General features: G+C 53.2%; 1 protein-coding gene across 3 annotated transcripts; it reads left to right on the top strand.

The window, feature by feature from the left end:
* The first annotated feature begins 394 nt into the window (after window positions 1-394).
* PCSK7 (proprotein convertase subtilisin/kexin type 7) lies at window positions 395-23,572 on the top strand. 3 transcript variants are annotated; one of them, XR_001364762.2, is made up of 18 exons: window positions 396-532; window positions 2,073-2,194; window positions 2,662-3,141; window positions 3,865-3,999; window positions 4,592-4,757; window positions 5,818-5,908; window positions 6,829-6,883; window positions 7,340-7,478; window positions 8,352-8,452; window positions 10,714-10,881; window positions 11,293-11,400; window positions 11,845-11,947; window positions 19,950-20,106; window positions 20,634-20,728; window positions 21,505-21,598; window positions 21,799-21,916; window positions 22,206-22,728; window positions 23,070-23,572. XR_001364762.2 is itself a non-coding variant. In XM_006175340.3 (17 exons), the coding sequence occupies exons 3-17, from the start codon at window positions 2,674-2,676 to the stop codon at window positions 22,539-22,541; spliced, it is 2,334 nt and encodes a 777-aa protein (XP_006175402.2). In that variant the 5' UTR covers window positions 396-532; window positions 2,073-2,194; window positions 2,662-2,673; the 3' UTR covers window positions 22,542-23,572. The 3 variants fall into 3 exon arrangements, 1 of the variants encoding a protein (XP_006175402.2); XR_004316815.1 differs by lacking the exons at window positions 22,206-22,728; window positions 23,070-23,572 and adding an exon at window positions 20,966-21,047 and having other exon boundaries at window positions 395-532; window positions 21,799-21,845; XM_006175340.3 differs by having other exon boundaries at window positions 22,206-23,572.
* The last annotated feature ends 162 nt before the right edge of the window (window positions 23,573-23,734 follow it).

The following is a 23,734-nucleotide window of genomic DNA, read 5'->3' on the forward strand; positions in this document are numbered from 1 at the left end:
AGCTGGCATGGTCGCGGGGACGCGGACTCTGCGGAAATCCCCAAGATGCTAGTGGACTCTCTCCCAGCGCAGGGACCCAGGTAGATGCGACCGGAAGAAGGAAGGAGACCTGGTGGAGGGAAGACCCTCCCTAGGAAGGTTACAGGGAAAGTCAGGGTCATGGCGATTAGAGAGAGAAGAGGAACGAGGTGTTTTTAAAGGTCGCAACCGAGATGCCCTTTCCAGAGGACGCCTTTAAGGAGAGGACGGTCCCTATGGAGAGGGCCCCTCTTGAAGATGCCACGAGAATTCGGGGCGGTGGGGCCCGGCGAGGAGCGCCCACCACACCCGCACGCTGCTCTGTCGGTGGAGGATGCCCAAAGGAGCCTGCTCCCTAGCGCCGGTGGCTCCCGGCCGGTCCGCCTGCCCGGGGACCCGCCGCTGATTGGCTGCGCCGCCGAGCGGAAGTGATGCTACTGTCACTGGCTCCTCCGGCTCCTGGGAAGCCGCGAGTTTCCGCAGGGAGGCGGCGGCAGCAGCTGCGGCCGGGCCGGTGAGTTGGGAACTCGGTGGGGGTGGGGCATTGGAAGTCGGGTGGTCTAGAACTGGGCGCAGCCGATGTCTGAGGATGAGGGAGCGGCCCAGACGGCGCCTTCGGTCCCGGCGTGGGGGAGTCCAGGGAGACGGAGTCCCGGGGTCGTGGATTCCAAGGTAGTAAGGGTCTTCTTAGGAGAGGGGCACATTTTACGGGGCAGTCGAGGCCAGGGTGGAGGAAATCAATGAAACTTGACCCCTGCACGCAACCTGGTTTCTAGGAACTGGGTGTAGAGGTTGCGAGGACAGTCTCTTGGGAGCAGAATCGTGGACTCTGGGCTGCCCGTATCATTCCTTTTCTCTCTTGACACCTAAGAGCTGTAAAGACACGCCTAGCAGTTGGGTGAAGTTGAGATCTGCTTTCAGAGGGTTTACATTTCCCTTCCCAGAAGCCTGGGGTGGGGATGGAGGTAAAGTACTGCTCTGCCAGGGGGAATGGAGGAAGAGGTGGTCAGCTTTCTTCTCTCTTCCGAGAATCTATGGGATCTACTGAGACTGAATGAGCCTGCCTACTTAGGTCACTCTCAGGCTATCTAACGAGATTTTCTTTTGCTTAGTAAAGTATGTAGACTGGGAAAGACACCTGAATATCTTGGGACAGTGGAGGCTGCTGGAGGGCAGGCAGGAATTTGCCTGGGAACCTAAAAGGAAAAAAGAGATGTGAAATGCAGCTTTTTGGAGGGAAATGTTAGGTGGTGGAAGTTCCCTTCTCCTTTACCAAAGAGACTTAGATAGAATACCCACATTTCTGTAATGTGTTGAGACTGACCCATTTGGGTATGTGTGTGGGTACTAAGCTCTGCCTCAGGGTGAGCCCCATAGAGAGCAGATGCTTCTAAAGGAGCCCGGCAGCCTATGGGTACACAGGTGTTCCCATTCACCTGTCTCTGTCCTCAAAGATGCCCACCAGTTCTCAACTGGCCTTCTGTCAAACCATGGGTGGCAGTCCCAGGTTTAGAGCTTGAGCCCTCACTTCTAAGCCAACTTGCTGAGCTAGTGACTAAGAGTAGCCCTTTGTGCTGCTTTGCAATCATTCCTTCTCCCCAGGGTGCTCATTGGCCGCCTGACGCCTGTTCAGTTTTGTTTGCATTCTCTGATTTTCCCCATTTCCCCTGCCTCCCGCCTACCCTTATTTCCCCTGGCATCCTTCAGAGATACAGAAATCAGGAAGTTAACTACCACTTGGATTTCTGGGACACAGTACTCCCTACTTTTTCAAGAGGGGTTTTTGGTAAGAGTTCAAGCCCTCTTCTAGGCATCCAATGAAAAGAAAAGAGGGTGGTGGCGTGATGGTTAAGAAAAGAAGGAGGGTTTCTGGGTTTCGTACTGATTTGGCCTTACTGTTTCAGTTCAGTCCCAGTCTATGACCTCTTTGAGATTCTTGGAAATGATACTTGATCATCGGCAGTTTCTTTGGTCACAGGTCCTGGAGTTCATGGCTAACCTCTGCTTGTTCCCCTGGCTTTGGAAAGACACCGTTTCTTTTCTTGGGCCTACAGGTCTGCCGTCTGTGCTCGGAGTCAGCGCTGCTCACAGGGAGAGTGATGCCCTTTCTCCATTTGCACAAAATGAGCATGAGGTGGTTAGCCAATCCAGGAGCTCGACCTCACTCAAAGACCAGGTGGGAATGAGGCTCCACAGTGAGGGAGTTAATCTTCAGGACAGTGGGACTGAGAAGTCATCTGGGGGAAGTTTTCTGTCCCCTCTAAATAAAGGAGGAGGGTCTCTTCTAAAGAAATGTCGTGACTCTGCCAGGAATTTTCAGGAGTGATGAGACTTTTGAGCCCTTTTCTGGGCCACCATGGGGAAGAGCAGTGTGGTGCCTGTTAGCAGCCGGACCTGCTGCTTGATTATCTTGTGATAAGCATGCTATCGAGGTAGCCACTGGGGTTAATGCTGGCCCACACTCCCCACCAGGGGCTTATCCCTGGGGATAAATGTAAATAAAAAGAGAGAATCAAATGTTTAATGATTTAAAAGGTGTGGATTAAGGGTTTCCAGGTGTAATACATAGATACTCAGTTTCCCTCTCGGATTTCTGCCATTATCAGCGCTCTTATCTCTGATGTCCTTTCTCTCCGTCTACAGCCTACTGCTCTGATGCCGAAGGGGAGGCAGAAAGTGCCGCATTCGGATGCCCCCCTGGGCCTGCCCGCTTGCCTCTGGCTGGAGTTAGCCGGGCTCTTCTTACTGCTTCCCTGGGTTATGGGCCTGGTTGGGGCAGGTGGGCCCAGGGCCCAGGGTCCAGGGGGGCTAAGCTGGGCTGTGCATCTGGACGGCCCCAAAGGCGAAGGGGAGGAAGAGGCACTGGAGCAGTGGGCAGATGCTCTGGCCCAGGCAGCAGGGCTGATGAACGTGGGACGCATTGGGGAGCTCCATGGGCACTACCTTTTGGTCCAGCCTGCTGGGCACCAGCAGGCCCGGCAGGTAGCAGCCTTCCGGCAGCAGGTGGAGGCTGTGCTGACAAGGCATGAAGCTGTGCGCTGGCACTCAGAGCAGAGGCTGCTCAAGCGGACCAAGCGCAGTGTCCACTTCAATGACCCCAAGTACCCACAGCAGTGGCACCTGGTGAGTCCAGCCCTGCAGCTTCCCGCTTCAGATAGCTAGGTCGGGGGCATCCAGTGCTTTGGTGGGCTTTTGTCTGCGTGACTCCAGTAACCCCCATCCTTTGCTTGAGGAGACATTTGTAGGGGTTCAGTGGTGGGCTTCATCCTCGACTCTACCCCCCTCTCCCCTGTGCTCACTCCTAGAGAGCCAGCAGACTGCAGTGTCAGGGGGTGGGTGCTGGGGCAGGCTGCCTGGGCTGCCTGCCACTTACCAGCATGTGCCTTTGGGTGAGCTGCTTAACCTCTCTGTGCCTCAGTTTCCCCCTCTGTAAAATGGACATTTGTAATGGTTGTGGTTAAATGAAATATACATTGTACCTGATGCGTGGGAAACACTTTGTGAGTTAACTACTAGCATTATAGTATATAATGTTCATAAAATATGTAGTATATGGCACGAGAATTGTACTATCCGACCCTTAACCCTAGACATCATTTCCCCTTTTTTGCCTGTGAAAAATGCCAAGCTTTCCTGAAGACCTATGTTGTGGCAAAGCTCTCACCTGTCTCTCCTTGGCTCTGACTCCACCTCCACCTGCTAGTCCACAACCTATCTCTGGCTCCTTGATGGCGGCTAAGAATGGAAAGGGGCTACTCGCTATAACTTGTCCCTCTGTGGGCTATGCTGTGCGTCACTGGATTCCCAAGGCTCGGAGAATAATTCTGAACCCTGTTTCTCTTACAGAATAACCGGCGGAGCCCCGGCAGGGACATCAACGTGACGGGTGTATGGGAGCGCAACGTAACCGGGCGAGGGGTGACTGTGGTTGTAGTGGACGACGGCGTGGAGCACACCATCCAGGACATCGCGCCCAACTATGTGAGCAGCCCTGGGACAACCTGCCCCGCCCGCTTGTCTTTACCTGGGCCCTGACATTGCCTCAGGCTCATCCCCTTTCTCTGAGGCCACTAGGCCAAACAAAAGGGCCTGCGAGGTGGGGGAGTCTTCCCCTGCTCCTAGTCCCCGGCCAGTGTTCCAGCCTGGCAGTTAGGATGCAGGAAGTGGCTCCAGCTCAGCAGGGGAGAGTGTCCTGAGTGACACTTCCTGGTTCCTGCTGCCACTCCCTGTCCTGGGGAGTAAGGAGTGGCCCCTGCCAGCGACTTCCCTCTCCAAACGAGTCCTGAGTGCCTTCCGCTCTCTAAAGCCTGGCCTTCAGGTAGCTCTCAATCCCCTTTATCCCAGCTTTCCCAAGCACATTTCTATAGTGGCCCAGAGAGAGGTTTGCGGAGAGCCGTAGCACTCCCCAGTTTGGCCCCAGTGTGTCCCGTCTTCCTATCTCATGGCCCACGTGGCCTGCTGTGCTGGCTCCGAGCCCCAAACCCCCAGCTCCCTGCTCTCCCTGAGCTCCAAGACCTGACCCCTTGTAACCGGTGAGTGACCACTTGTCACTCCACCCCCTGCAATGTTTCAGAGTCCCGAGGGCAGCTATGACCTCAACTCCAATGACCCCGACCCCATGCCCCACCCGGACGTGGAGAACGGCAACCACCACGGCACGCGATGCGCCGGAGAGATCGCTGCTGTGCCCAACAACAGCTTCTGTGCCGTGGGGGTGGCATTCGGGAGCCGCATAGCAGGTACCTTCCAGGCCAGCCTCACAGACACATCCTGTGATGAGTCTTCCTTCTCTGCTCCTTTTGCTTATCGGTGTTGTCTCTGTGTTGAGGTTTTTTTTTTTTGGGGGGGGGGTGGTAATCAACTTTATTTATTTATTTTATTTTATGGAGGTACTAGGGATTGAACCCAGAACCTCGTGCACGCTAAGCATGCCCTCTACCACTGAGATCTACCCTCCCCACTCTGTATCTTCGTAGTTTACCAGTTGCCTCCTCAGCTGCCCTCCTTCCTTGACCCCCTGTCTCTGGAGGCTCCTCTCCCAGCTTCCATGTCTCCCAGCCCTTCTGATGGTCACCGTCTGCTTTCCATCCTTCCAAGAGAGCTCAGCAGCCCTGGTCCCCACTGGCAGTGGTTCTAGGGCTCCTTTGCCTCTTGGTTTTTGTCCATCAAGGCAGAAGGTGAAGGGAAAGAATGGGGATGTCCTCCCTGTGATTCCTCATAAACACTCATAAAAGCTGGTGTGGCCTTCACTGCCTGGGTGTCCTGCACTTGTGAGGTTGGACTGGGGTGGCTGTGTTTTTCTTATACACCAGCAGAGGTCAGCAGCCCTCTCTGGAAATGGGGCTACAGAGAGAGCCAGAAACCTTCAGGGCCCAGCTCCCTTCTGAAAGCTCCGTTTATCCCTGTGTGATGACCAGGGTGTGACCCACCCATTTTAGAGGGTGAGAGTGGGCGTCCATGGGAGTGGTAATGGTAGTGAGTGCCATCTATTGAACACCCTCTATGTGTCCAGCAGCACAGCAGTGTTTTATGTTTAAGGATGCACTTAAGGTGGGAACCTGGGATCCCTGCATTCTAGCCTGTGCCTCTTCCCACTCGACCCCATGATCCTTAAAGTCTAAGATTTAACATCACATTAAAAAAAAATTTCTGGGGAGGTACGTGCCCATGGTATAAAAATTTAAAAAACACCCAAGAGCACTTAGAGGGAATAGTAAGTCTCCACACAGGCCCCCACCACCCAGCTGCCCGTCGAGGGAGCAGCCTTATTGAGGAGCTGGTGTGGCCTTCACTACCTAGGTATCCGGGTACTGGATGGACCCCTCACAGACAGCATGGAGGCCGTGGCATTCAACAAGCACTATCAGATCAATGACATCTACAGCTGCAGGTGAGACAGAGCCAGGAACAAGGTGAGAGGCCGGGGTGCTGGGCGCATCCTGCAACCAGAGAACAGCAAGGTGGGCTGACTCGGGCAGGTCCCAGCAGGAGAGGCTGTAAGTCCACTGCCCTCATCTCTTCAGACCCCAGCCACTGGGTTCTCAGTCTTAAGCCCCACGTCACCCCAGTGATCAGGTCGCCACACAAGGAGTGCTCCATCCTGCCTCGTATTTATTTATTTGAGTTATTAAACTCAAGGCTCTGGAAGAAAGTGGGCATTCCTCTCCAACCACAGCTGAGCTGAATACCCACCACCGATCCCCACCCCCCCCACACACACAGAAACGCTCCTGCAGATTCAGGCTGTGGTTATGGCAGGGAGGGGCTGGTGATAAGGAGGAACTGAGGTTGGGCCGCCCCCACAGCATTGATGGTTCCCTTTCTTCTCCAACCAGTATCTCCTGTCAGTCCGTGACCTCATCCACAGTGTACTTTTCCTTTTAGAGGAAGAATAGAGAACTCCTCAGACCTGAGAGCTTACACAGATTGCATACTTCTCCGCAGGTTCTCTGCCTTCAGGCCTAGTGTTAGTTCCCTAATTGGGAGAAGGGTGGCCTCCCAACCCTCTCTACCAGTATGTACTGTCCCCTGCCCCCTGGGACCTGAGAAAGGGTTTTTACGGGGAAAGTTGAAGTAGCCCTAAACTGGGAAAGTTTCCAAGGTAAAGAACCTTAGCACGTACTTCCGTTTTCCACTTTGGAGTGAGGGCCAGACCTTTGACCCCTGTGTCCTTTAATTGTGGGAGTCCTGTGCTAGCGCCCTGGGGAGGAGGAGAAGCGCCCAGGTGGAGGGGCAGCCACTGAGACTTGGGGGTCTGGGTGGGCAACCACAGCCTGGCTCTGGCTCTTCCCACTGGGTATCTCCCAACAGCTGGGGACCAGATGACGATGGAAAGACAGTGGACGGCCCCCATCAGCTTGGGAAGGTAACTGGGAACCACACAGAGGCTTCGGAGATCTAAGACGCCCTCTTCATTCAGTTCCTACAGCTGCTCCCGGCCCACCCCCATCTGCAGTGCCAGACCTGCGCCACGTGGCCTTACCACCTCCTTTGGGGATGAGCACTTCTAACTTGGGGCGGGAGTGCGGGGGACACATTCTTAGAAGTGCACCAGTGCTTTGAGATTGTTTGCTTTGGTTTTGTGCTGGGCTCCCCGTTTCCGGCTCCACCCTCTCTGATAGCAGAGCATATCTGGCAAACAGTTGTTCCACTAAAAGCTTCCTCCCGCTCTTGTGTCTACCTTTAAATCTCTCTGTCCCATGCCCCGTGTCTTTGAGCCTATTTTTCTTTTCCTTCTAGAAAGGGAGGTGAGGGCGGCTGGCAGGATGGTCGGGGTCTTCCTATGAGCTCCTTAACTGACCCGGGCGTTTTTGCTCCTCAGGCTGCCTTGCAACATGGGGTGATCGCTGGCCGCCAGGGCTTTGGGAGCATCTTTGTGGTCGCCAGTGGCAATGGGGGCCAGCACAACGACAACTGCAACTATGACGGCTACGCCAACTCCATCTACACCATCACCATAGGTAGCGGCTGTGTCCCACTGTGCGTGCGCCTGCACCTGTGAAATTGTGTGTGTGTGTGTGTGAGAGAGAGAAAGAGAGACTCAGTGTCTGGGTGTGTGTGTGTCACTTAGTCATGAGGGGACCATGTCTCTGGGTGTGTGTGTCACTCAGAGGTGAGGGGCCCATGTGTCTGGGTGTGCCCCCAGTTTCCCAGTGCCTATCTAAGTGTGTGTGTGTAATCTCTTCTCTTGAGGCTCTGCCCTGCTCTCAGAGGATCTCAAGCCCCCCTTACCTGGTAGCATGTTCAACCCTTCCTCTGGAGATACCCCCCACCCCGGCCAAAAACGCCCACAGGTGGTTAGACCTCTGCTCTGTACCTCCTTACCATCCATGGGTCACCTCCCTCCTCCTTGAAGCCTTCCCTGACCCACCTCCCCAACTGGCCTAAATTAAATGCCCTTTTCCTGTGCTCCCCACCGTAGCACTGACCAGCCCAGTTGTATTTATTCACTTACCCAACTTCCTCCCTTGACTGTAGGCTCCTTGAGATCAGGACTGTGGCCTCTTCCCATGGCCCCAGTGCCTCAAGCGTGTGACTCACGGTAGGTCAGTGATAAGAGCTGAGGAAGACGCACGTGTGAGTGGATGAGTCGGTACTGAGGCCGAATGCCCCCAGTTTCAGCCTGGAGCCCATTGAAAGAATAGTCTTAGGGCACAGAATACTCTCTGCCATTTGAGGTGGCCTGTTCAGGTGAGGATGTGGGCCCTCTGAGGCACTTGGGCCACTGAGATCATTTCTTCAATTCAGGACAACCTCCCAGATGATAACTCAGAGATGACTCTAATGTCATCAGGCCCTTATCTCAGCTCCCATGTCCCCGACTCTGCCCCCAGGTGCTGTAGACGAGGAGGGACGGATGCCTTTCTATGCGGAGGAGTGCGCCTCCATGCTGGCAGTCACCTTCAGTGGTGGGGACAAGATGCTCCGGAGCATTGTGAGTGTCCCCCTGGTCCCCACTCCCTGCCCCCACCCAACAGGCTTCTCCTCCCTAGCGGGTCTGTGCCCCTAAGGGTGTGCAGCTGTTGGAAGGATGGAGCTGAGGACTCTAAATCTGTGTCAGTGGTTTTTATCTTTAAATTTTTAACTTACAAACATATTGGTATAGAAATTACCAAGCATCCCATTGATTAAAAAACCTCTTTAAAATGCCTTCCTTTGGTAGAATGGGAGCTTTGGCTAATTTCTGTGGGCTTAAAAAAAAGATCATCATTCTATTGCTTTGCAGCCCTTATGTAAATACTGTGAGTTCTGGTCATGTTCTTTCATCCTCAGGAGTAAAGCTAGTGGTTGTCCTCACAGAATGGGCGGGAAAAGGAGTCAAGAATGTCTCAGCCAGCCCGAGAGACAGCTCTTTCCTTGGAGCTGGAACTGGAGCCACAGCAAACAAGAGGCTGGGGCAGGGAGTGGAGCTTCTCAGGCTGTGGGAACCTGTGAAAGAATTCAGGGTCCAGCGCCGACACCCGGCTGGCCCAGCTCCCTTCTGGCAGGTTCAAGCCAGGTCCCTGGACCCTCGTCCTAGAGCTCCCTGCCTGCGTCCACGGCCTGGGCACAGGGGGCTCTCGGGAAGAGCTGGGCCGGAGCCAGGCAGTGTCGGATTTCTCCAGTGGCCCAGGGTTGGGAGGTCTCTCTGGGGCCATTGGGAATTAGGCTGCTTTGTCTTCCTCGGGGTCAAATTCATTTTCCAAAACTGAAATTCTGTTTTGCCACTAAATGACTGCTGGTCAACACAGTGTTCCAAGGTTCTGCGCCAGATGACCCCAGCCCACCCCACCCCCAACCCCAGGAGAAGGGAAAAGGGAGTGGACTAAAAGGGCAAGAGGCTTTGCTCAGCCGGTGGGGGGTCTGGGTGCAGAGGACACCACCCCTACCCCAGGCGAGGCTGGTCGGGAGGACGAGCAGGGACTGTCCGAGCAGAATCCTAGGGAACGCACTCACCCCGGGCCCTTCCCTGCCCTTTCCTGTGGCTGCCCAGGGGCTCCTGCCACTCTAGGCAAGTTCACGGGCCTCACAGCTACACACTAGACTGTCACTGCGAGGCTGTTTCCTTAACAGGAAAAAACCAATCTGCTCCCTGGCAGAGACCAGGCTTCCCACTCTCATTGAGACTACAGCCTGGAGCGCTTTCCCCTCCTCTTCTGCGAGTGCGTGGTGTCTGAGTGAAAATGACATCTCTTGGCAGCTGCTGCAACAGCTGGAAGGCAAGCAGTCAGGAAAAGGGAGGAAGGGTAGCTCTTAGCAGAAGTTAGCACCCTGGTCTCTGACCCAGGAGAGAAGTTTGGAAGTAAAAGATTTTCTGGTCTTCACATCAGCACCGTGTGCTAGACCCGGAGTGCCACATCGTGGAGCCGATGTAGGGAGAACCCTCCTCAGCTAAACCCTCTGTGGCTCCAGGGTTGATTGGAACACAAAAAAAACTTGGTGCCAGACGGATGCCATGTGTCTCTCCAGGCAACGCCCCACCCCCACTGTCACCTCCCCACTCAGGACCACAGGTAGAGAAGGGGACTGGAGGAAACCACCCCAAGGCACCAGGCCCAGAGCAGGGAGGCCTCTTGGCCTGTCGATCGGCACAGGTGGGGCAGGCAGTGTAGACGCTGCTAGGCCCATGCCGAGCCCACGGGTGGGCAAGGGGGCAGTTTCCTCTTCCTGGGAACACACTCCCTTTGTTCACACTGATGTCACTCCAGCCCCTATCGCTGAGCTGCTAACTTGGATTTCCTTGAATGGTGCCGTCACTGTTGTCCCAGCTCCAGCTGGGGCCCAGGGGCTCCCCCGCCACTTCCTCTGTCTCAAAAGGCTGTAGGGGTTGGAGGGTTGGGGGCTGGGGGGTGGGTAGAGAATTCGGTAAGGGGTCATCAGAGGAGCAGGAATCGGGAAACTGTCCTCCGCACATGGGGCCTCTCCCCTGTCTCCATCCCCTTTCCCCCTACAACCAGACCCTCATCTGTAACACTTTCATTTTTATTCCCCCTTTCTCACTTCTCCACAGACTCTCTTTTGAGGCCTGGAAGGATGAAGGATCTCCTTCATCCTGACCTGCCAGGAGGCCTCCCTCTGGTCTCTTGCAATGGAAGGGCTCCCCTCCCCTCCCGCCCAGAGGCTGGTTCTGAGGCCTGGTCCTGCGCCCCCTCTCTCCATGGCACCTGGGAACTCAGTCTCTAACTCAGTCCCCCTCTACTCCATCCCATTTCCCAGGTGACCACGGACTGGGACCTTCAGAAGGGCACAGGCTGCACGGAGGGCCACACAGGGACCTCCGCCGCAGCCCCTCTGGCAGCGGGCATGATAGCCCTGATGCTACAGGTGCGGCCCTGCCTCACGTGGCGTGACGTCCAGCACATCATCGTCTTCACGGCCACCCAGGTGAGATCCTCGCAGGACAAACGACCTGGCCCCGCCTACCCCAGAGCTTTGGTTATAAGGACTTGCAAGTATCAGGAGGCTTCAGATTCTAGAGGTCCCAAACCTTAGGGGCCAAATCCCTCCCAGAGTTACATGTGTGTGGAACAGATGTGGGGACCCCATCAAGACCACAGACCTAAATTCATTTGTCCCTGTTCTGCTGCCACCAGTTTACCTGCAAAGGAGCGCTCCAGCCAGGCTCCCGGTGTAGAGGCAGCGATGGGACATCACGGGACTTTGACCCTTTGTCCAGCTTTCCTTGGGGAATCCATTCCTAGCAGCCTTGGTGGGAGAGTCTGGATGGGATCAGTCAGCAAGGCGAGCAGGGAAACCTAAAATCCTAGGGGCTAACCAGGACCTCTGTCCTCTCAGTACGAGGACCGCCGTGCTGATTGGATCACCAATGAGGCGGGCTTCAGCCACAGCCACCAGCACGGGTTCGGCCTGCTCAATGCTTGGAGACTCGTTAACGCAGCCAAGGTGAACAGGGAGAGGGGGTCCTGCATGCGGTGACCGAGAGTTGGGGCTGAATGACAGAGCCTGTTACATGTCAGTGCTTAATGAATGTTGATGTCGTCTGAGAGCCATTTTACAAATGAAAAAGCAGGTTCAGCACTATAGTTAAAGTTTCTAAACTACTGGTGGAGAGTAAGTGGGCCTGAGTCCCGTGTGGGCCCCTTGGGTGCTCTGTTTCTCCTCTGCCACCCTGGACACAGCATTTCCTCCGGTGCCTTGATTTGGTGCCATAGCGAGCACTCCAGGGTGTCAGCAGAAGCCTCCAGGGTGTCAGCAGAAGCCTCGGGACTGAGAGAAGGTGATGAGGAGGCGAGAAGTAGAAACGGCTGGTCCCTAAAGATCAAGTGATGAGAGTGTGTGTGTAAGATCTGTCTTGTTGGTTCATTCGCCCACCCCTTCCTTTAACAGGTCTGGACGTCAGTCCCTTACTTAGTGTCCTACGTCAGCCCCGTGTTGAAAGAGAACAGGGCTGTCCCGCTATCTGCCCGCCCCCTGGAGGTCCTGTGGAATGGTAAGTAGTCAGCAGAAAGGGGGTTAATCTTGGGCCTGAGGTTTGGGGCGGGCTGATGGAGAAGTTAGACTCATCCTCCCTGCCGGGTCCTACCCCCTTCCTTTAGGAGCTGAGCTCCAGCCAAACCTGTGGAGTTTTCTTTGACCATTTTAGGACATGTTGCTGCTTCTGAGTTGGCTGGCCCCCCGGCTGCTTAAACAAGACCTTTCTCCTGAGTTGCTGGTGGTGGGAAGTTGCTGCCGAGCAACCGATTAGAAAGGCTGGCGGGAGGGCTGGGACTGGGACTGGGAGACAGGCGAGAGCTGAAGGATGTTCCATTGAGTTCCACGCTAGGAACTTGCCAGGCGATTCTTCTCAGCCCAGTAGCCTTTGGATGACGTAAAAGGGTTGGGGGGTTCTTCCTTTGGTTCACAGGCTTGCCCGATACAGAGAGGGTCAGATGGGGTCTGCTGGGGGTAAGACAGGGGAGTCCACGGGGGCTTCCTAGACTGTGGTTGCCCTCCCTCCACCCCGCCTCCACTGCACGCGGGCCACCAGGGCTGTCTCTTGTCAGTCAGAGATGCAGTCTTATGTTGAGCACGGAGGTTGAACCCCTTCCCAGAGGAGAGGGCAGTCGGACTGGGATATCGTGATAGAGGACTGTCTGTCTGCAGATTTCCCGGAGTTCACACTGGAGAATTTTCTCTACCACCAGTTCCTTGGGGAATTTTTCCCTCAAGGAATTTTAACAAACAGAGTTATTCACTACTTTTTTGTGAAGATTGAAGCGTGTCATGCTTTGTACCCAAATGGAACTTTGTCTTCACTTTTTCCATTCTCCTAGGAAGCAATCAAACCAGAGTAATGGCGAGAGGAGGAATGGCCAAAGATGGGATCTCAGAAGGGAAGGTCGGGCAGCTCCCCTTGGGCGGAGGTTTCACTGGGAAGAGTTCCATTGTCTCGCTCCCCAACCATGTCCAGCACTTGCCCAGTTTCCCTCTACGTGGAAGGAAATCCATGGCTCGGTTCATTGCATTTTCCGTAAAAGGAATGCTATCTTGGAAAGGGCATGAAGCCTCAGCCCAGGCAGAGGAGAGCAGGAACATTCCCAGGAATGCAGTTCAGTAGGAACCCCAGGGCTTTGTGCTCGCCTGTCTCGGAGACAGTATGCTTTTTAGCTTTGACCTCCCATCTAGGGCTGCTTCCTCTCATTTAAGAAACAGAGTAACCCACAGTCGCATCCATCCAACAAGGGGGTTGACTTAGGAGAGGGTTAGGGTCCTTTCCAGCTTCACCATCCTCTGCTTCCCACCAACCAGGGATGTTCCCCGGCATGTGGACAAACCTCCCTCAGTATAGAGGCATTTGGCAACTGCCTGTGTGTCACTAGGAAGCAAGAGAAAGAAGGACAGGTTGTCCTGGGTGGAGGAGGGCAGGAGGTGGGATAGTGGAGAGAGTAGGATGGAGAAAGGGGGGTAAAGACTCAGGGAGTTTTGCTGATGGAACTTCATTGGTTTGGAGGGCGGTAAGCAGAACTGCTGATTTCTGAGGTCAGCAAAGGTGGCTCCCCTCTGTAGTGACTTCATTCACCCCTGAGCAGACAGTAGAAGGTCCAAGCTTGTGGGTGTGCTTGGAGGCTCCAGGAAGTATGTCCAGTTCATGCAGAGCTGAGCAGCTCGGTCCCGGACAGTCAGGAAACCTCTTCCCCTGTAGCCAAGCGGTAGTCTTTTCCCACCAAGACCTGGGCAATTCAGTGTCCAAGGGTTGGAAAGTGAACTCTTTGTAAGGCAGAGGAAGTTGAACATCCTGAGATGGAAGAGGAGGTGAAATACCGCTAAGACTCCAGAGTCGTGGTGTCCAAGAGAACTTCCCACGATGATAGAAATGTTCTCTGTCTGGGCTGCTCACATCACGTGAGGCTACTGAAGACTTAAACACGCGGCTAGTGTGGCTGAGGAACTAAGTTTTTCTGTTATTGTAGTTGAATGTAAATAGCCACGTGTGGCTGGTGGCCACCTTCTGGGGCGGGGCAGCTCTGGAGCAAGACAGCTTGTCTTTTCTCCCCTTTGGCAGGAAGATGTAGGGGGAAGGGGATTGGGGCCCCTCGGTTCCTTCAGCTCTGACTCTGGGTCTGAAATCTCTACCAGAAGGTAGGAGGGAGGGCGGGCTTTGGGGGGAGTATCTAAACACAAGGGCGCCTGTGTGGATTTACTGAAGATTCCTGAATGTGGCTTGCAATTACCCTCTTTCCTGGTTCGCAGTCCACGTGCCGGTTCCCCCCTCCTCCCCCTGCCTCTGCTTGAGTCCAGTTCCTTCACTTCTCCGAATCTTCCCCTCCAGCTCAGGCTTTCCCTCCACACAGATTCACCCTCCTGCCTTCAAAGCCCCCCAGCACTTGTTAGGAAGCAAACTGAAGTCCCTGCCACCCTCCAGCCAGTAGGTCACCTTTTCAAATGTGATATACCATTTGTATCACAGTGTGATACAATTGCTCACCTGTATCACACCCGCTCCACCCTTCACGGCCACAGACTTCCTTCACCACTCCTGGCACCCCTTTCCTGGTCAGACCCGGGGCCAGCTCACAGCTCATTCTTCTCCACCTTCTTGTCTGACCTTGTCTGACCGGACTAGCGAGGCCTGTGTGGCAGCCTCCCTCCTCCTCCAGCTGCCTGCCATGACCTGCTTTGCTCCATGGCCCCCTCCTGGCTTCTCTGCCCTGGGGAACTTGGTCTTTTTTTATTTTTTTAATTGAAGTATAGTCAATTACAATACCACAGAAATATAAAAAACCATAAGAAAATACTAGGAACTTAGTCTTTTTGTTCTCTCTTCTCACTACTCCCAAACCACCAGTGCCTCAAAGGCTCATCCCACATCCTTGATCCTCCCTCTGCATTTGCTTCCTCGACTGTGCAGCTGTGTTTGTGGCTTCAGCTCTCCACAAATGATTCCTAGATCGACATCTCTTACTCTGATCTGTCACCAGTGAGCTTGGCAGGGGGTTGGTGGGTAGAGATTTTTGTAGCTTCCATAAGATTATGAGCAAATAAAGCCCTAGGATCTTAAGGGGGGAGAGTTGAAAAAGACCCGAACTTGCCAAAGGCAAAACAGTAGTAATGATGACCATCATCGACTAAGACCTGAGTGCTTTTTATGTGCCAAGTGCTGCTCTTAGTATTAGCTCATTTAATATACCAACTCATTTAACTCTAACAATGTAATTCTTGTGTTCTCACATGCGTGGCTGCCCCAGTCCCTGTATACACCAACAGGGACAGACATGTATGCAGCACACCACTCTGCACGCCTGCCAACGCAGACAAGCTCTCACAGGCCCTTTTGGGATTCCATCCTGTTCTGTAGTGGCCTGCAGCATGTTACTTACTCTCCGTTAGCCCCTTATCTGCCATGTTAATGCTCCCCTCCAACTACGCCAGGAATATTTTCCTCCGTCTTTCTATTCCTAAATCACTGTGTGCTGTTGATTTTTTCCACCAATACATTACACTTAAAATGTACACAGTTGTAGATGTCATTATCGCCTCTCAAAAACCAGCTCTCTTTCCAAGCTGCTCTCAGTTCTGTGAGTGCCATCCCCATTCCCTGGGCTCCCAAACTTGAAACTCAGGAGTTTTCCATCTGTCTACATCCCTTGCCTCTCCCCAGGACTTCCCCTGCAATTTAGTCTTTTATTTATTTTTCTGATATGTCTCTTGGTTGATTGACTCATTCATTTTACAAGTATGTGAGACCTACCCCATCCCAGGCACTATACTAAGTTCTAGGGATTCAGAGATAAGGCATGATTCTTGCCCTCAAAGAGCTCACAGTCTGGGAGGGAAGATAGTCCTGCCTGCAGGTGGAACACAGTGTTACAGGCACTGCGATACAGATGACGCAGGTGCCTCCTGCCACCAGGGAAGACACAGGAGGGTTCTCAGAGCAGCTGTGGCTGACCCGAGTTCCACCAGGTACACTGGTCAGGAGATGAGGCGAGGAAGGGACATCCAGGCAGCAGGGGCAATGCGTGCAGAGTCCGTAGTGTCTTCAGGGAATGCAAGTCGAGTGATGTGGCTGGAGCATGGCTTGTGAGGGGCAGAGGAAGACCTGAACCTGGGCTGGCAGGACCACATAGAACTGTGTCTGCCATGGCAAGGAGTTCGGCCTTTATCTTGAGGTCCGTGGGGAGCCTTCAAAGTGAATTGTCACCAATTGATGTTGGCAGTTAGGGAGAAGGAGAGCAGTCAGAGAGCTTCCCAGGGCCTTACCTTTTAGAGATACATGCAAAATCTTCACTGATGCAATGATATGATGCCTGGGGATGCCGTCAAAAGAATCTGGGAAGGGGAGGAAGTGGGGGTCATCGATGAAACAAGATTGACCATATATTGGTAATTATTGAAGTGAGGTGTTGAGAACATCTATTCTCTCCATTTTTATATATGTCTGAAATTTTCTATAGTGCAAATTTATATATAAATGTGTGTATATATTTATATGTGTGTATATATATGTATGTGTGTGTGTGTGTGTGTGTGTTTAGCTTGGATAACTGGTTAGATGGTGATGCCATCACATGAGATTAAGAACCCAGGAGGAAGAACAAGTTTGGGCGAGGGCATGGAGTATGAAGGACTGAGGAAGAGAATTTTGGCCCTGCTGTGTTTGAGGCTTCTGTGCAACATCTAGGGGTGGTAGCCAGAAAACAGTTGAATAAATAAGTTTGAAGGTCTAGACTGGAGGCCATGGTTTGGGAGTCACCAGCCTAAAAATGGAAGAAAAAGGTCTGGGAAAGAATGAGATCACTAGGGTTGGGGGGTAGACAAGGATAAAAGAGGACCTAGGACACAGCCTGACATTAAAGGGGTGGAGAGGAAAGGGGCCCTCAGAAGAGAATGGAGAAGAGATGCCTGAGAGGTTGGAGAAGAACCAGGAGGGTGGTGTCACGGGAATCTAGGGCAGTTCAATGAGAAAGGGCAAGGGACAAGGACTGAGGGCGTCCCTGGTTTATCAAGGAGGCCGTAGTGACTTTAAGAACACAGTGTTTCAGTGTATTTATGGGAGCAAGAGCTAGACTGCAGTGGGTTGAAGAATTCATGGGGACAGGAGAAGGATTCTGTTTACAGATGGCAAATTGAACACATGCTTTTATCTCTGCTTTCTCCCAAAACTTCACCAAAGTAAGAATAAAGGAATAAAAGTGGTCTAAGCACAAGGACAAAGAGAATGAGAGAGGAGACCACAGCAAATGAGAGATTTCAACACATTTTTGGAAGATGGAAAATGACTGGAGAAGTGAACAGGGCTAAGAAAATTGCAAACCCAATACCTGCAAGGGTGATATTAACAACAAGCCCATTCATGCCCCAGAACCCCCAGAGGCTCCGGACTCGGAGGCCCCATGTCCTGCAGAAGACAGAGATGAGGTATGAGACTAAAGCGAGGGCTCCACTAAAAGGTAGACTCCCAGGTGTCTTCTCCCATCCTTGGTAGCCAGGTGACGGCCCCTTCGTTATCCAGGCAGGAGCTGGGAAATTTATTCTCCAGAACCCAGGACCCCAGGTACGCAGCAAGTGGGAGACAGAGAGTGTACCTTAAATTGATACGGCATGGAATATAATGGGGACATTTCACAGAGAAGGAAAGTAACCTAATTCTCAGAGCTAGCAAATGGCAGAGAGGGATTTGAACCCAGGCCGGGTGGCTCCAGAGCCCATGCTCTTAACACTGGTAGGCGGAAGGGAAAAGTTGAGAAAGGGTTTGTTTGTCTTTCCTTTGTAATAGGAAAGACGTAAGCAAGAAGGCCCAGCCAACGAGAGGTGTAATCCGGCTGATCTGGTGTTGGGCTTTGGCCAGAGACTTACTGTGAAAGGAAAGGGAGCTTGAGCGTGTAAATAAGAGAGTGTTGGAGGGATGGGCTCTGGGATCTTAGGCAGTTAGGAAAGGAGCTTGATGGATCTCTTGAGGAGCAAGAAAATGAAGGGGCCAGGAAGGCAGGGGAGAAGGTGGAGGAGCAGGAGGTCACTTTCTGAGAAGGTGGGACATTGGCTTCTGTGAGTTGACAGAGTTAATAAGAGACACACCTGCACACAGACGTGCCCAGAGAGAGGTCTGGAAGGATGCTTAACCAACGTGTTACCAAGAATTGCGGGAGCCTTTCTGTTCTCATTTGTGCCCAACTACTTTTCTGATTTGTCTTCAATTAATTTGTGCTGCTTATGTAATAAAACCCACAATGGAAGTTACTAAACCATTCGTAAGCAAAGCAGTCCCAGGTGATGACAAGGCCCAGGGTCTGGCCGTGGGAGTCTGTGCTGACATGGGATGGAGGGAGGTCTGTGCAGGTGAGGCGGTAAAGGGATGTGAAGTGATGACGTCGGGGTAGGTAGTCCTGGTGAACACTGGTGTCGCAGTGGATGACGGGAGGTGGTCCTCTTCCCTGACGTGAGCGCAGTGAGAGAGGGCTGAGCGGGAGGCCGGGAGGCACAGAGTCTAGGAAGGACAGACGGGGAGTCACTGGGAGCCCTGAGTCTTTCCTCTTTCTTCATTGTTCCCCATGGTCGCAATGCCTCACCCCTAGAATAGGCAGTAGCATTTTAGCTGGTCTTTCTGCCCCTCTTTTTTCCTTCCTTCTCCGATTCAGCCTACCCTCAACTGTTAAGAGTAACCTTCCTTCAGCACTCCTGTCCTTGCTCATTAATCTGTAATAGCTCTCAGTTGCTTGTTTAAAATAAAATTTTAAAGCCCTTCCCATCCTAGGTCTCCTGCCCATATTTTCAGCAACTCTCTGAGCCGCTTCATCTGTGAAATGAAGGTGTTGGTCTCTGCTTTGCCTGTTGGAATGAATTAACGGAAGAAAAGTTGCTTTAGAAAGACTCATTTCTCATTGCAGCCTAATTGCTTGATATTTCCCAATTGAGTCTTCTACGTCAGTAGTTGGTTTGTTTTTTTTTTTAACTTTTTATTTTGAAATACTTACAGATTCACAGGAGGTTGCAAAACAATGTTCAGGGAAGCCCTGTGCACCCTTCTCCTGATGTTAATGTCTCAAACAATTCTGGGACAACATCCAAACCAAGAGAATGACATTATTCAGATTTCACCGGTTGGACATGCACTTGTATTTGCACGTGTCTGTGTGTGTGTGTGTGTGTGCGCAGTTTTGCCACACGTGTAGCCTTGTGTAACCACCATCACAACCAAGATCCAGAACCAAACCATCCCAAGACTCTGTGTCAGCCCTTTAGGGCCACAGCCATCCCCTCTGCCCCATCCCTAGCGCCCGGCAGCCACTAACCGTTCTCCATCTCTACAGCTCTGTTATTTGTGAATATTATGTAAATGAAATCATTTACTATGTATGCTTTTTTTGTATTGGCTATTTTCGCTCAGCAAAATGTCCTTGAAATTTATTCATTTCAGTTGATTTTTTAAAAAAATTGTGTATTGCCTTCAATATGAAACTTGTTCATTTCCACTTCTGCCTGTACACATGCCGCTTCCCCTTCTAGAGTGCCTTCTGCCAACGCTCTCGACCAGTCTGTGTTCATTTCCTTCTGCAGAGTGTGTCTCCCTGCTGTGTGCCTAAACCCATCTGACTCATCTCTGTTCTAGCATCAGTTATGTACATGCTTCATACCATATCATTTTCCACTTGAAAGAAGAAGGCAGAGACCATGTCCAATTTACCTTTATATTCCCAGCATCTGTTTTGGTGCCTTAACTGTAGGAGGTCCTCAGTAAATTATTCTTTGGATGAATGAATGATGGAAGTTGCTCCATTTGGTTCTTGTATTGTGTCTTGGGGATATGCTGTCTTCCCAACTAGACTCTAAAATAGGTTATAAACTTGAAAGCAGCGCCTTTCCATTTATCAGTGTCCGCTAGGCCCCACTTAGGGTTGCTGTAGACATTTGTATGTGTCCTCGGTGAGTATGTGCCTCTGTGTCTGTTGGGGTGAAGTGAGGGCAGAAGTGTTCATGGGACTGGTTTCCCAGTCGCCCAGCCTGACTTCCCACAGTCAGCAGGACGGACCTGGAGATGTCGGGGCTGAAGACCCTGGAGCACGTGGCAGTGACGGTCTCCATCACTCACCCACGACGCGGCAGCTTGGAACTGAAGCTGTTTTGCCCCAGTGGCATGATGTCCCTTATCGGCGCCCCCCGCAGCATGGACTCGTACGTACACGTGCCCTCACCTTCTGAGCTCTCTTTGCAACAAGGGCCTTTTCCAGAAGTGGACACTGGCACTGTCCTGAGCTACCTTGGCACTGGCTGATGTGGGCACCTGACTTATTACATGCTTTGTTCAAGCACTTATAATACGCTCAGCACTGCATTTTACATATGCTTTCTCTCATTCTTATAAGAACCATGCAGAGTAGACTTTGTCACCTCCTTTTACAAATGAGGAAACAAGTCACAGAGTGAGTAAGTGCCTGGGAAAGTAACAGTAAGCCTAGATCTATGGGACTCCCAAGCCCGTGTTCTTGGCACACTTGCTTTTTCCCCTACACCACGATGACACAAGTACTCGTCCCCTGAGATCCCAGGAGCAAGGGACAGCACTTGAAGGACCCTCACAGCCGGCGCCCCTCCCGATGGCTGTAGGTCAGCTAACTGCTACACCAGTAAGAAAATGTCTCTGGGCAAAAGGTCAGTTCCCTGCTGCATCCCTCCCTCTTTCTCCTCTGTCCTTGCCCCAGGGATCCCAATGGCTTCAACGACTGGACCTTCTCCACTGTGCGGTGCTGGGGGGAAAGAGCGAGAGGGACCTACAGACTTGTCATCAGGGATGTCGGTAAGCCTGCCTGCCCCTTCAGCAGGGCCCCGCCTCTCATGGTTGTCATCTGGTCCCTCTGGATCTCAGAGTCCCCTCGGAAACTGTCCCAGGTGGAGTACATAGGGTTGCCCTTGGACCAAGAGGGTAGATGCCAAGAAGTATGCCCCATCCAAAAAGTGGGCATTGATACCTAACTTGTTCATTTATACTACCTCTCATATTCCTTGGCGAAGTGACTGATCCATTTTTCCTCAGGATAGCAACAAAAATTCCTTGTTGAAACCACATTTCAAGTTCTTTCACATATAACCATCTTCCGGCCAGCCCTGGTAGGCAGGTAAGGGCAGGACTAATTTTCACCATTTTTTTTTTAAACTGAGGCCCACCCAGAGGTTTGAAGTGACTTGTGTGAGGTCACGCAGTATTTCAGTGAAGAGACTGGAAATTGAACCCAACTCCCCCAACTTCCAGCCAAGTTAGGGATTCATCATCGGACTGGTGGTTTTCAAACCTTTTTTTAATTTAGCAGAGGACTTTTTCTTTTCCCCCAGCAAAATCCCAGCTGAAACCCCAAAATGTGAAAGAGGCAAAACTTCTCTGCTTTGGGGTACCACCTCTCACCGTCCCCCTTTCCGTTCCGAGGGGCACCCCCAGAGGCACGTCTGCAGAACCCCGGGGTCACTGGCCCGCCCATGTGGTCTGAGTCCCTTTAGGGGGCAGGGCAGGCGGGGCCTCTGCTGCCCGAGTGGCCACCAGCGGGCTCGGCTCATGGGCTGCCCCACTTGTGGCTCTAGGAGATGAGGCGTCCCAGGCCGGCATCCTCCGGCAGTGGCAGCTGACCCTCTATGGCTCTGTGTGGAGTCCAGTGGACATCAGGGACAGACAAAGGTAGGCACTTATCAGAGGGAAGGGGACTCGTGGGGTAAGGGGACGGAGGCCACTGAGGGTGCTCCACCTCCCTGGGAACACACGGCACAGCCCTCCCCTTCTTGCTGTGGGAGTTCTGCATCTGTAAGGCGGGAGGATGCACAAGGCAGATGATAGAGGAACCGAGCAGGGCCCGTCCCTGACTCCCTTCTTCTCCACAGGCTTCTAGAAAGTGCCATGAGTGGAAAATACCTGCACGATGGCTTCACTCTGCCCTGCCCTCCTGGGCTGAAAGTTCCCGAGGAAGATGGTTACACCATCACCCCTAACACCCTCAAGGTACTAGGGCCGAGACTCAAGCTGCAGGTGGGCAGGAATGTCCTGGGGAATTTAGTCCTCCGTGGGGGACTCAAGGCAACTTGGGAAGTGAGGAGTCAGGAAGGCCTGGGTCCTCACTCGACTGGGCTAACTCTCAAGGGCACTCCTTGAGGGGAACAAGAGGAGCAGGGTTGTGATGAGAGAGGAGGCCCCTAGAAGGAGGGGCTTGAGCTCATTGTTTGGGGCAGAGAAAGGCTGTAGGCTTTTGGGAAGCCATCCCTACCTGAACAGGTGTTTGACTTTCCCCCAGACCCTGGTGCTGATAGGCTGTTTCACCGTCTTCTGGACCATTTACTACCTGCTGGAAGTATACTTGAGCCAGAGGAATGTGGCCTCTCACCCAGTTTGCCGGAGTGGACCCTGCCACTGGCCCCAGCGAAGCCGAAAAGCCAAGGAGGAGGGGACAGAACTAGAATCAGTGCCCCTTTGCAGCAGCCAGGATCCCGGCAGAGTCGGGACAGAGAGCGAGTGCCCTCCCACCACCTCCGGGCTCCACGCGCCGGACCTGCTGGATCAAGGGGACTGGGGCCTGTCCCAGCACCTACCCCTAGACCTGTTGCAGGGGAAGGAGGAGCAGATTTGCTGACCTAAGGCCTGACAGCCAACATGGGACAGGCTCTTCCTTCCTAGGACTGGGGAAGCTTGGAAAGCTGCTCCAAAGTCCCAGGAGCTCTGGGGAGAAGGCAGCCCCGATGCCCCCATCTGGGACCAGACGCCTAAAGAGCACCCTCTGGCTAAAGACTACGCTCAGGGAGGGCAGGGGCCTTCTGAAGGTACGAGTGGCAGAGGAGTGGTGCCGGAGAACAGTCTGGCAACAGCCACAGGACCGTCCTCCAACCAAACAGGAGCTTTTGGGGAGAGGGTTTGGATGAGGGACTGGCACCCCCGCTGGGCAGGCCTCCGTCCTCATTCCTCCAGGGCAAGCCAGGGGCCTGGGTCACGGGGACCCTCACCTGTGTGTGGCCAGAAGAGCATCTCAGCCGAACCATCACTGGGGTCACTTGGGAAGAGGGCTTAGGGGTGGAGGCTGGGAAGAGCCCTGGATATACCTGTCCTTTTAATGACCCAGGGGCCAGAAACAGCTGACTCTCCCCTTCTCTCCCTCACCTTCCAGCCTAAGCCTTCCTTGGACCTTGAACATATTGGTGTGGCAGTCAGCCCTTAGCTCAGCAGTTGCCCTGAAAGCAGATGCCTCGTTATCCCTGATCAGAAGCCAACCTGGAACACAGTCCTGACTCCGTCAACCGTCACCCCCACCCTTCTTCCTGAAGGATCGGTACGACTTGCCTGGCAAGGCTGGGGACAGACATGGCCCCCAGGCCTGGGCTGCTCCAGCAGGGGAGTCTGCGGCCGGACTGCCCCTCCAGCCCTGCGACCACCCCGTCTTCCTCTGCAAAGTGCTCAGGGAAATGGCCTTGCCCGCCGGAGGCCAGCCGTCTGCGGACAGGCTGGGCCTCTTCCTTCCCTTCTTGACCTCCTCCCCTCTTCTGAGCTGGTTGGTTGGTTTGAATTTTGTTGTTGTTGTTTTTAATGCTTCAAATTGGGTTTTCTCTTTTCACAGCAACATTTTGTTGAATTTTTTCTGCACAGCTTTTCCAAAATAAAACCTTGCACACAGTCCTGCCCCTGCCCATCTCCTTCCCTCCGCCTCCCCAGAGCTAACTCAAGGGGCCAAGTTGCTCCCCTTTCCCTTCAGTCCCCAAGTCACTCTCCTCTTCCACCCTCTGGCATCCTGGAGTGCAAGGGCTCCCTCAGAGGGCAGCAGCCAGGAACACACGT

Source organism: Camelus ferus, chromosome 33 (assembly GCF_009834535.1).
Source record: "Camelus ferus isolate YT-003-E chromosome 33, BCGSAC_Cfer_1.0, whole genome shotgun sequence".
Classification (NCBI taxonomy): Eukaryota; Metazoa; Chordata; class Mammalia; order Artiodactyla; family Camelidae; genus Camelus; species Camelus ferus.